The 14064-nt window shown below is 29.6% G+C and overlaps 1 protein-coding gene across 3 annotated transcripts; it reads left to right on the forward strand.

The window, feature by feature from the left end:
* Positions 1-8665: 8665 nt before the first annotated feature.
* On the forward strand, positions 8666-14064 carry sinu (sinuous). Of its 3 annotated transcripts, XM_067048655.1 has the most exons (5): positions 8666-8847; positions 8936-9007; positions 9083-9359; positions 11749-11904; positions 12936-14064. In XM_067048655.1, the coding sequence occupies exons 3-5, from the start codon at positions 9083-9085 to the stop codon at positions 13172-13174; spliced, it is 672 nt and encodes a 223-aa protein (XP_066904756.1). In that variant the 5' UTR covers positions 8666-8847; positions 8936-9007; the 3' UTR covers positions 13175-14064. The 3 variants fall into 3 exon arrangements, with proteins under 3 accessions (XP_066904756.1, XP_014277656.1, XP_014277664.1); XM_014422170.3 differs by lacking the exon at positions 8936-9007; XM_014422178.2 differs by lacking the exon at positions 8666-8847 and having other exon boundaries at positions 8854-9007.

Raw genomic sequence — 14064 nt, forward strand, 5'->3', positions numbered from 1 at the left:
GCATCGAGTAGGTAACGGATAATAGAATAATATTATTAATGGATAATAAATTAAGTTAGTGCTACTAACCTCCCTAAATATTTGTGTACTTCGCTGTGATATATATGCTATAGTGCTATCTAAGAGCTTTATTTTTACTGTATTATTTTTCATCGGACTGTACATTGTATTACTGACAATAGTCTTTGTTGTACTATCACAAACGATAATTAATACAAATGAGGTGAATCTGATAAAGAATAATGCGGGACCATCCAAATTAAAACTCGCTCAATCTCTAAAAATCGGATTAACGGTTCCTTAAAATGAGACCGTAGGAGGTTTCGTGCCGTTCTGTTTTTGTTACAATGTGAGATTTCATCTTAACGAGCATCTATTATAATTTTTGATCCTTTTTTCGAATTAAAAGGTGTTCTTGTGGTGTCGTATCAGTTTGTTTTAAACCTTGAATTAATTGTATTTTCAAGAACTAATTAAATTTAGGCCTCATTTTCTTTAATATGTTTTCCATGAGTTATTTTAATAACTTGAAACATTTAATTTTTTTTTTATATATTCCAGTTGCAGGCCTACCTTCTACGCAATAACCCCTGATGAAGACCTGAAACTCAGGTCGAAACGTCGGCATAAAATAAATAAATATGGTTTTGTTTATTTATGTTGTTCTTTGCTGACCGGGCCCCCCTACAAACTTCTCCAATCTATAATTAATATTTTTTTGTTGAAAAACAATCCCCAATAAATTAACTACTCAAAAAATAAATTTACATATTGAATATTCCTCATGTTATTACGTTACCTAAATATTAAATAAGACAAATATATTTAAATAAATAAAGAACCAAAATAAAATGAAGCTATTAAACATGTTTCATTAACGTGACTGTATGCCCTACGTAAGTTAAATATAAAATATAATAACTGAATTTTATATGTAAGGACAAACATTTATTCATTGATAAATACCTATCGATTTCTGTATTGCTTGGTATGAGAAACTGATTGCTATACATTACATTAGCTTTATCATCGATTCAATTGAAAATAACATAATGTGTAAATCCCTAATAGTAGCAATTTATAACTCATTTCAAAAAAGAGATTTGGTTAATATATTTTTCTCGTTCAGTTCCTCGATAGATTCCGTTGCAATATGTTGAATTTTGACTTTTTATTAAATATTCCTCTTAAATGTTTAGGTCTAATGCCCATTCTCACACGAAAATCTAACTATCTAAATTATGCCTCATTTATTTATTCAGGCGTAGTCATGTTTTTCATCATTTATGGTGAATTGGATTATATCTACAAAGTATATATTAAAAATGTTACCTCAGATATTTTTAACGTTGAAGGAGTGATAAAGTACACTTATTTAACCCGAGATTTAACAGGAATCTTGTGTGCTACAGTAAATCTTGTAGGAACCCAGGTTTTTCATGTTGCCAGAATTAACAGAGAGTCTACATTTATCGAAATAGATAAAGTTTTAAAACCAAAAGTGAAACAGCTAAGGAATTCAGTCGCGTTTTTTGTTTTATTTTTTATTTTATGGATTCTCATATCTTTAATGAATGTTGTTCTCATGAAGCCACGATCATTTTCTCGTATTTTGTCATTGTCGGTTGGTACTATAAATGCATTCACTATCATTGCCTTTTCAGACAAATTATATATTCGGTTTTCTGAGATCAATTTGCAGCTAGAATTGTTATTAGATGACTGTTTAGAGGTGAACAAAATTAAAGGTTGGTGATTGATTCCTAAGTTAGATATATTTAACAATGATTAGTATAGTAAAACACGTTAGTCACGTAATTTAATTTATATGATCTAATTTATTTCAAATATGATAAGAACAGTTCGAGAATGAGTTATTTGTTTGATGTAGGATACCATATACTACATTGAAGAAGGAATGGGTCATGGATGAAATATGCAAAAAAGCCAACGGCCATACCACGTTGAACACACCGGTTCTCGTCCGATCTTATTGCTAGTTGAAATATGCAATTAACTAGGTTAGAATCCTCTCATAGGGTACATCCTGCCTCTTATGGATTCGAGACCAGCTCTTTAATGGTTCGGAGTTCGTTGTTTGTAATTTTCACCACATTTCCACGAATTATCATAAACCAGTTATAACCGTTCTTCTTGTAAACACAGCATCCAAGAAAGGTCATATTACTTTGTAGTGTGGAATTTAGCAGGGTCATAGATATATTTACATTACAGGAGTATTCTGCTTTCTTTTGAAATAATGCAATTTCTTCCACCAATAATTTTGTGATTCACAAATCATACATGATCACCACTTCTTTAGTTTCATTTTTTTTTGTCAAACCGTAAATGCAATCATTTTTTTTTTTTAATTTTAAGCAGGACAGTATTTTGACCATGATATTCATCATTCTTGACAAAAGTCCTATTTCGATACTATAACCTTAGTAATTTGTTTTATGATCGTGTTCTGACATCTTCACCCGTTACAGAAAAATCCACTGAATCGAGAGATATGCTCAGACTTCAAGAGTTAGGAAAATGTCATACTGAGCTTTGTCAAATAGTTGACAAAATGAGAGAGGATTATGGAATTTCAATGATATTTGTACTGTTGGTCATAATGATGAATACAATTTCTTTTTCAATTTTCTTTTTGGTTGGTGGCATAAATGGCAAAAATTTTGAAGTTTTCATCAGATATACTTTTTGGGCTATACTCCATGTTGTATTGGCTTATTTCCTTCTTTATAAAGGAACACAACTTTCAGATGAGGTAAGCGGTGTCAAATATGTATTATAATTTTTAAACAAGCTTAATTTCTCCAACTTTAAGTTCATTTGATGTTATAAATATTAACTGAGTCGCGATGCTTTTTAACACATTCTGGTTTGGTAAAGAAGTTTGATTTAGTTTACGTACAACAATTTATTAGGTATTTTATCATATTTCACAATAGAAATATGTTAGATAATACAGGTTGTCTTAAGTTCAGAACGTTGAAACTGAAACAAAATAAATTAATGGATTCTTTTTCTTAATTGATCATAAACATTTATAATTTTATCTAGTTTAATTTATTTTAAACATATTGATTAATTTTTATTATTGTTATATATTATAGGCTTATAGTATTCGCAACATTATCTGGAATAATATGCGGCTTCCTCTGGAACCAGCTATTGCATCAGAAGTATGTAACATGAATATGTTAAGCATAAATTCCAATGGCTATCAAAAAAGTATATATGTACCTCAAAATATTGAGGAAGGTTATTAAGACGTCATTTAGAAACGGTTTGCAATCACAACTAGCATCGTATTTTACTGGATATTTATTATTTAGAATTAAAATATAATGATCCCGGATAATTGTACAACGTAAATATTATCCATTCACTTAAAACCTCACTAGGAGTCAAATTATCCGTATAAAACCCTGAAGAAAAAAATAAACATGCATATATGGGTGGTTTGACCCAATTTAATGTGATTAAGAAAGGAGGTCTCTCATTCAAACATGAAATATTTAAACAATCAACCAATTTTGGTATTGAATAGATCACTAGGTTTTACAAATATAAACAATAAAGGCTCAACTATTTATTAGAACAAATTAATGAATATGGAGAACTTTTAGTCCAATAAACGATTCCAAGATGGGGAGAGGCAGGTGCCAATAACAAATGTTAGTTTAATCTCACACGCACAAACGAACCCGCACTTGAACGCACGCACGTATGCCCACACTCAAACATATATACTATATAATCATTGGATGAATTCTTCTTAATAAAAGTTATATAATTCAAAGAACTAATTAGTTTTAATGAAGAACAGATATTATCTATTTAGTACCTAATTAACCTACTCAAGTCTGTGCAGTCCATTCTTGCACAACTTTTCATTTCATTCTCGACGAGGATATGTCTTTTTGAAAATGTGAAATTATATTGTAAATCAGCTTCCTAATAAAGAACATTGTATACCAACGTAGTCACATACCAAAAATAGAGGTTACAGTACCATGTATTGTTGTTTTCAAATTTGATTACTTCTATTCGGTGGGAGAAAGTTTTTTTTCAATTCAAATCAATCATAAGTCATTTATTTTTATTTTAGGCACAAAAGCCTCCTAAGGGCAGTACTTGGGCAGTCGCCTTCATGGCCTCCGTTTGGTGTCTAGGTGGACGATCTTCTCAAACCTATCAAGGTGTAACTACGTTCTTTATGTAAACAACACATTTGTACAAGGAATTATATTAATAAAACTATGAAGAAAAAGTTTTGAATGAGGGACTTCATCAAAAGTATACATACGCGCGTGTATGTATGTGTATAATATTATAAAGTAGTTTTTTTGTTTTTTTTTTAGTTGGAAATTCTCATACTGAAAACTGAACATCACAAATATCGAATTGATTGTGGCTACTTTGAGTTATCTTTGGACACGTTTGGGCCGGTAATTTTGTTTTTCATTTTTATTTAAAATTCCTTGTTAATTATAATAAATAAATAGAAGACTAAGTTTGATAGATAAAAAGTGGAAAGTACGTTATTTATGTCATAAATAATCAACCTTTGATTATCGTCAGAAAATACTTTGTCCTTACCAGAAGGAAATGGCTAAGATGGCTAAAATGCCACCGAGATAATTTTAGTGATTTTCTGTAATTTTTCATTGGTAGTACGGTAGTAGTATGATCTATTCAACTAATAAACATAGTTATTAAAGTTATTTATTCAAAATATTCTATTTTTTTTCAAATAACTCTTTTTTGATAGATATACTGCGATGTCTACATACCTAAAAAAAATTACTATTTAAAAAAAATTATTTGTATAACATAAACGATTATATGTAATTATAAGTCCGAAATAATAACATATATAAATCCTGATGCAAATGATTATCGTAGTTTTATAATACAAAATTTATAATTTTGACTGAACAGAATTTTAAAATGCAAATAAATAGAAAAAATATTGAGATTATTTATTAAAAATCTTTATCTATGGAGAATCTCGTAGGAATATTTCTTATGAATTATGATGCAATACAACCTCAACCTAAAAAAATCCAATGAAAAAAAGTAATAACTCTTTCTTGAATAAATTCATTTTCAGATGGCCAATTCAATACTCACCCAAGTCGTCATAATTTATACATTCCAGTAGTACGAATTATGAAGGTGAGAAAGCCTTATTTACGTATATACAATTATATTTTAATTTAGTTTTCATATAATTCTAAATTGTTTAAACGATGAACCTATGATATATGATTACATAGATACACTCAATCTTTATTAATTAAATTAAATTAATTTTGTTTTTACTACTATTTATTTTTTTTTTATTTTCAGCATGGTCAAAAAGTTAAGATTTTCTTCTTCAATGCTATTAAACAAAGGAGTATCACCAGGCTTCTCATCTGTATAACTAGCTATTTGTTATAATTACTAACTAGTTATAAAAGAGAACTGTGTTTTTCCTTTAACCATAGTCCCATCCTTCCTCCAATGAATGCGCATTTATTTAAAACAGGAACTTTATTTACTTTCTAAATATGTGACTGAGTTAAAAATAATTAAGAAGTAATTGTGGCAAGTAATGATAGAATTTTATAATTAAGTTGTTTGTATTATTATAACTTCATAATAAACCCGCCTATAAGTGTCTATAATCGTATTAACCTCCTCTAACACGGTCGATATTATTGAATTTGGTATACCACAGTCTTCATTATTTTTATGACCTCTGAGCGGTCAATATATTGACAAAATTCGATGTTGACCAATAATATTAACCGTTCAGGAGCCCTCTTACTTTTTGCGGGTATTGCAATGTTCTTCCCTGTCCAGACACGTAACTATTTCTAAGTTATATCAACAGAATATTTATGGTTAAAGATTTAATAATTCTAACGACTTAAAACATAGAGGGGGGGGGGAGAAGGGCGTAAAGAATTAAAAATTAAAGTTTAAATCTTCTGAATTGTAATGGCAATTCAGTGAAAAACATTCTTCTCATATCGCTGTTTTGCTTTAATAGTGGCAAATCTGATTTAAAAAAAAAATTATTTTTTTGCATTCCGTAGACTTTTAGTGGTCTTACTTTGTGATGACAACTCGACTACGTTTAGGGTTAGTCTGTTGGACGTTACCTGCAGAGAAAGTAACCCCTTGTCTCCATGCAAAATAAAACGATTTTTTTAAAAATCAAATATACCACAATCAAAGCAAAGTAGCGATATTTTTTTGTTTCTTGAATATTTCTGAGCTTGAAATTGATTCCCTCCAACGTTTTTAACCTTCAGACGCTGCTACACGATGCTACGAACATCATCCATAGTCATTTTTGAACTGTCACCAGGTTCGGTTAAGTTTACTGTTACGGTATAGACACAGGATACAGCCGGAACACTAAACTGTCCCCCCATTCGTGACTATACTACTACGACAAAAATCTGTCACCTTTAAAGAACCTTAAGACAATATAAAGAGCTTGTATCACATATATACCTATTTTAGCCATTCCATCAAGTATGATAGCGAAATGAGTATAATCGTTGAGTCAGAGGTAAAAATGATGTAAGTGGGTGAATAAATAATAAAGAGATCAATTTATAAATTCAAATAAATACATCTTATAACTAATCACTAAGAGATAGTTAATTAATTAAAGTAATAAATTGTTTAGCGAAAGTGTCACTAAATTAATTATAATTATAATGGATCAAATCAAAGAAGATGCTGCTACTGAAAAGTGATGAAAGGCTGCAGGAAGGTAAAGAAAGTCTTACTTGCGTGCTAGACGAAGCAATTCGTTGACGAGATGGGCTTTATGAGGGACATTAAACGTCTCGAGGCTTGTTACCATAACTTGCGTTAATTCGTCGTGGGTAACTAATGTGCCAGGTCAAGGCAGCATCCAAGACTGGCAGCGGGAATGGCCAGCAAGGATCGACTTGCCAAATCGTTTTAATTTCTAGGGGAGACTCTGGATATTATTCGGGGCGTATATATCAACTTCTGTGAGAAATGTCAGGACTTTACTGGAAGATAATTGAAGATTTTAGCCCTGACGAAGCCCTACAACGAGGGGAGAAACGTTGGCTCAATAAAAATAGTATAGTCATTTACTATTTGAGTTTTTTTTTTTACCGCACCAGGACTTTAACTATTTTCACAAATTCAAGAAGAGACTGCGTGATCCTCATCGCAGGCAGGTGCATGGATAACGATTTAGGACTAGGAGGTATAATCCTGGGAAACCGATGCAGCAGCTGAGAGTGGAAGTTTCTCGACTAGAGGAGTTGATTAATGATATGGTTCCAGAAGACATCTGGAAAAACATTGGTGTCAATATTTTTACTGATGGGGTGCGTGATCAAAACCTACAGGAGAGTTTGAGATTACCGAGACCGAAAACCCTTGGTGAAAATGTAGCAAGTGCCGAACATTTCGAAGTACCCAAGAAAGGTACACATAAAGGTATTGCAGTACAATGTATTGGAAAGCCTAAGAATAAGGAAAAATCTAGGAGTGTGGATAGTCATTTTAGTAAAAGAAATTATTACAGGGAAAGAGAAAGTGATAGACACAAAGATAGAAAGGATAGACGAAAAGGCGGTGATAAGAAAAGGACGGTTGCTAGAGATGCTGAAGATTACAAATGGAGGGAAAGAAGGAAAGATGTTAACTCTCGTCGCAAGAAATATTATAGCTGGAGAGAGAGAGGGAAAAAATGATAGAAATGATGAAGATAAAAAGAAAAGAGGGTTAATTGAAGAAGATATGAAGTATGTTAACATACGTAAAGAATGTAGTAGAAGGGCTAAAGATAGGAAACGAAAATATGAAGAAAAAAAAAAAAAAAGTAATGGAGCTACTTAAAATGACTCATTCAGTTGAAGACATGGAGAGCACCATAATAATGATTTTAAAAAATTGGAAAATAAGAAATTAGTAGAAGCATAGAACTAGAGACTGGAGACTAATCAAAACAAGATTACTCTCGGCATCATAGGAAACATATTCATAAGATTCCAAAATCTAGGTTGTGAAGAAGGTTCTGTTCGGGACGAACAGTTTTTAAGAAGGGGCAGTGTAACGATGTTATCTGGTCGATCGATTACAATTAACATTATCGATGAATTAAAACAGATGTTTTTGGACAGTGTAGAAAATAGAAGAAAGAGTAACTCTAGGTTAGTTAAGTGTTATGAATATTTTGATTCCTTTGCAATAAAAAAAATTGTTGTTTCTGTTCTTTGTGTTTTGTTTCTTAGTACAGGTAAGACGCGACAAAATCATAAAAAATTAAAAAAGTGATTATTGGAAAACGAAAACTGGACAGTCAAAACCGAAGAATGCCTATGCTCGAATTCTTTGCATATCGAGAGATTTGAAACAAAGAGGAGCACCAATCTTAATTAATATCAATTATGAAATATTTTTATCATTACTACAAGAGAAAAGAGTAGTAAAAAAAGGTGGTCAATAAATTGAACTTTACTTCAATTCATTCCAAATTGAAGTGACGAAAACATACACGATGAATACTGAAGCACAAGTAAATGGGTCACGTGCATTATCTGTAGAGATAGCCTTGAAGTAAAGAAAGCATCACTCGTCTTACAATTATTACTAGTTCCCACATTACGTGTACTGGGAGTGGGAATTCTTCAGTCGAGGCTATTTCTTTGAGTCTTAGTCCTTATTACATCACACTGTCAGACAATTAGTCGAAGGGGGGAGCAGTTTTCTTTCCATTTTCTAATCTTTCTAGTGGAAAACTGATTGAAGCTTCATTTGATTAAATGGTATCGACCGTAATCGAAGGTGACTATCGATCTATTTACTTTCTAACCTCAAATGGGCGTGTTAGGTGTTATGATACAGTAAACAAAACAAATTTGTTATGTTTTAGGTTTTTTGTTTATAATATTTTGTTTTATTTTTGACTTTTATTTGACAAATGATTTAGCTTATTTTTTTCAAGGTATCTATTGACTTATAGCTATTATAAATACCGGTAATAGTGCTATTAAAACAAAAAATTATATTTTGTTTGTAGATGGCTAAGAAAAGAACTTTGTCTGGAAATGTTGCTGTTGGAGTTTTTATTTTTGCATTAATATGCATTTTTGTTTCATTCTGCTCATCGAGTTGGCTCATCTCAGACAGCCGTATCACTGGAGCCAAGTTTGATAGGTTGGGTCTTTGGACTCACTGTTTCAGATCACTCCCAGATCCTAAAGATGAATATCAAAGACGGTTTTTTGTTGGGTGTAGGTGGATTTATGACCCCTTTACTACAGGATATGATGAGATTAGAGGATACTTGATGCCTCGTAAGTACTAATGTTTAATAAGTGGAATAGTTTATCGTAAAAGGTTTTTTCTCTTAATTTTAATTTCTTTATTAACACAATGTAAGGTACTAATTCACTATTCACTCAAATTTGGCAGTGGACACATTCTCTGTTATATATACTGATCAAGGCCCAGATTTCTTTGCAATTACTTAATTTGTATGCTTTTCTTGAACCGCTAATCAAAAATCTATACGAATCAGTGTATCCACCAGATGTAATTAGCCAAGTTTTTTTTTTTACATATTTGATGATATATATATATATATTTGCATTCGTGGATTATTTCATTTGAATAAAGTTAGAAAAAAAGAAGTAATAAATTTAATTTCATGAATGAAGATGATATTCCAGATTATAACCAAAGGTTCATACTCTTTTATTTAGTATAGAACAACATAAAAAACACTATCTTCAATATTCCCTTCCAACATCAGGTATAGATTTTCTTATTTCTTCTATTTGTTCGTTTTAAACATTATTCTCCACTTCAAGCTAACTTGACTGTTAATTTTGATTATTTCTTAAATTCCAAAAGTCAGTACTTCATTTAATTCATAGTTGAAATCTTGGATCCACTTGGAAAATTCCAAATATGAAACAGTTTCTACAACTGATGGAAAAATCATTTATTGCAACTATTGTTCTTAACACATTACAAGCAAATGAAAATCACATATTGATGGACATGTTAATACTGTTGTTATTTTAATATTTCTATTGTTATTTTCCTTTCTCTTACTCTTGTAACTTGATCATGGATTGTTTTTGAGTATTATTAGAAATTTTGTAACCTATGACATAATCCCTCTTAAATTTATATGCATTATGATTCCAATTTACTTGCTAAGAAGAGGAATGAAATAACTGTTTGAATGCATATTGATTATTGATATGATTCAAATGGATTTGTTTAACTAAATTGGCCCCTTTGTTTCTGCATTAATTTTTTTTTTTTTTTATGGATAGATCTAAAACCACCACAGCAAATAATTAAATAATTCATTTGGGTGTATGTCATGTTTGTAGAATTAGGACCTAAAAACGAAATAAATTAAGAATGACAAACAAATTATTTTTAAAGCCTCTTGTAGGGTAACCAAGTATAAATTAATAATTAATGGGAACCAATTACCTTCCCAATATTTGATTTGATTTGATTACAAGATGGGGCACATGAATTAAGGTAGTTCCAAACATTTGGAAACAATTAAAGCTGTCATCCTTGAAATTTTTGGAATCGATGGAAGTGAGGCATGGATTGTAGGAAAGGTATGCAAAATAATGAATAATACAATGTTAATCAATAAACTTACTTTCATTAATATCCATGTTAGTTTTATTTCAACTAAAATAAAGCAATTTTAGAAAACACACAATTTTAGACAAAAGTTTAAAATTAATAAAAAAAATGTGTATTTCATGTACCAGGCCAATTGGGAGAAACAGTGCAAGAAAAATTGGAAGAGGTTTTTATTAAAAACTTGGAACTACCCATTCTAGATGACATTAACATTCTATTAAATGAGAATGATTCAATTGTCTTCAGCTACATTGAACAAATCTTAAAATTTTAAGTACATAAAAATTTGCACTTACAGCGTCTATTTATGATAAAAGAACATTCTCTAATTATAAAAATATTTTAAATGACAAAACGTTTAATTGGATTTACAGTTACAGCAAATTATAAATTTTATTATTTTGATATTTTTGTGTAGATAACGAGGATTTCAATTTTCAATCTCTCCTGTTTCTTTTTCATTCAGAACCTTTTGTAGGTATATTATTTTATTTTAGCTATCTTATCGTATATTTGAAAATTTTTAGCTGTATATTTCATATATTTACTGCATAAAAATTCGGGCCCTGATAATGATAAAATGGTTTACCATTGTTGATTATTATATGGCTCCATGTAGTGAATCGTATTTGTGTGGCTTTATGGTGGATTTCAACTGAAAAGTATTTGTTGGGGGTTTGTTTATCTCTAAGAGTATTTTATTTGTTAAGAATAAGCTTATGATGAATTGTTCATAATAAGTGGATTATAACTGGTTTTTATGAATGATTATTTTGCTCAATTGACCTATAATTTTGAGTTATAGAGAAGTTTTGACCTATAGAGAATTATCATGATTCATAGTGTAATATCATACTTAAAATGCCTAAACGTTAGTCTGAGATGGTGAATTTTCAGTTTTGTTTAATTTTTCTCTTCATCCTTTTATTTTAGTTTTCTGATATTTATTAGAAATAATACTTAGAAGTTAAGAAGAAAAAAATATGTTTGACCCCTTTAATCTAGTACTTACACATATACAAAGGTTGTTTCTTACTTATTTTTACATTTTTTTTTTTTTTTCAGCTTTTGTTATAGCCACTCAATTTTTTTATACTTTGGCTTTCATTGGAATCTTATTATCATTTATATTAGTTTTGTTATTCTTTTTGTGTTGTGGGCCAGATCAAAAACATTTTGTAAATCTTACTTTCCTCATTGGAATTATTATGGTTACAGTTGGTAAGTTATTTGATGTATCTAATACTATTTATTTATAGAATATTTCATCATCATTATTTATTTAGTCATAAATTTAGTATATATATTATAATTATTTGTAAATGTAAGGGTTAGTTAGAAACAGATGACTGCTTGGTCTATCTAGCGTAACAAAGAAATATTATTCTAAAGTTTCATTTTTTGCTCTTGAGGGGGGAAAATATTGAAATACTGAATCATTATTATAAATATAATTTGACAGAAATATAATTGCTGTTTTAGCTCATTTTTTATAGTCATATTTTCCCCAAAAATAATGTATTACATATAATTTTATAATATGGGTTCATCTTTTATCAATTTCATAACCAGTGACTTGGAGTTTTGAGGCTTTAGGAAATTTTTAACATTTTCAATACATGCTTCCACCCTTCTTGGGATCAAATATGCTGAAATTCTTTATATAAGGTTGTTTTCTAGCCAGAACAAAACTCTATAAATGGAAGTTAATTTTATTAAAATTATAAAAATATAATCATGATAGATGAATGAATGCTAGAAATAAAGGTAACCCTAAATGCAATAAAGAACAGCATTTGTGTAGCACCATGCTGAAAAAGAACACAATTTTGATTTTCAAGATGTTTAAATACATTATAAAGAAAATAATATCTGTAGAAGAAAGCTTATAGATGCCATAACAATATCTGTAGAAGAAAGCTTATAGGTGCCGTAAAAATATCTGTAGAAGAAAGCTTATAGGTGCCGTTACAATATCTGAACACCGAAGCAATGCAATAAGTTACAAAAAAAAAATTTAAATGTCTATGTTGGAAACATGAATAAAATAAACAACAGAAATTTTATTGAATCAGTCTTTACACTACTAGGCACCTTTTTGTACGAAGCAATACAATTCATATTATAAATAATGAACCATTTATAATTATTTTATTTAAATAATTCTTAATGAATATTGATAAGATCTTTAAAAAAAAAAATGCTACAAAAGTTTTTTCTTGTCAGATCTAATTATTATTATCTTGTTTCAGGTTTTTTAAGTGGCTTAGCCATCATAATATTTGCTATCTGGGCAAATCAAGACGGTTGGATGTTGGGACACGAAAATAATTTCTTCGGATGGGCATTCGCCTTAGCCATCGCAGGATGTCTAGCGTCCTTTATAGCCGGTGGATTTTTTCTCTCTGAAGGAGTTGTTCAAAAGAAGAAAAGAAAATACCTTAAAGAATCTCAAAGTCGATTTGAAATGGAACAGGAGACCAAAGCGTAGTTGCTGCATATTAGGGACTCTTTCTATTGAGAAATTTCTTCTCAGAACTGATGTATATTCATTAGGAGAAAGAATAGGCTCTTTACAATTTTAAGTTATGATTTACGATTTTATGCTAATCAGTTAAATACTGATGTGTCTTCCAAGTGATTTCCCAATAATTATCCGTCCTGATGTACCTTTATACTTGTGATCTGCTTAAAAAAAAAAAAAAATGATCCGTCCATTTACTATTTATTTTAATTCAGTTTTTTTTTTTTTAATATTGTTTTTCTATAATGAAAATATATTTAGCCTAAATTATTATTTTTAAAATATGTTATTATTTTTTAATCAAATGGAGAATTTGGTCCATTATTTAAATTAAGATCGTCAAGTACCTATAGATAGTTAATTATTTGTTCATTGATTGTCTCATATATATTATATATTATACCAATTTGCATTTTAATTATAATTTTATGTTTAAAAAACAAATGTGAAACATTTTAGTGACTTGAATATGAACAATTAAATTGAAATTGAATATTAGTTACTAATTACAAATTTTTATTAATCAGTATTTGTTATTTTTGTTTAATTAACTATAAAAACAGAATGGTACAAAGTATAATTATAACATTATCTCTCAATCATTTTAAATATAATGTACTTTTTATTATTCTTTTAAAAAGGATTCTTGAAATGGTTTTCGAATTCTAAAATTAGCTGCTGAAACTAATTAAAAATTTTAATTAATCAATATTTGAATTTTTCATTTGATTTCTTTGTACAATAAGCTTCCTGTACATATTTCATCTCATCAATTTTAAGTGTTAATTATGAAGGAATGCTCACTCTGAGCAGTATAGGTTTTTAATTATCGCTTATTAATTTGAAAAATTTACGCA

This window comes from Halyomorpha halys, unplaced genomic scaffold (genome assembly GCF_000696795.3).
Source record: "Halyomorpha halys isolate HHAL.00 unplaced genomic scaffold, Hhal_1.1 Scaffold20.1, whole genome shotgun sequence".
NCBI lineage: Eukaryota > Metazoa > Arthropoda > Insecta > Hemiptera > Pentatomidae > Halyomorpha > Halyomorpha halys.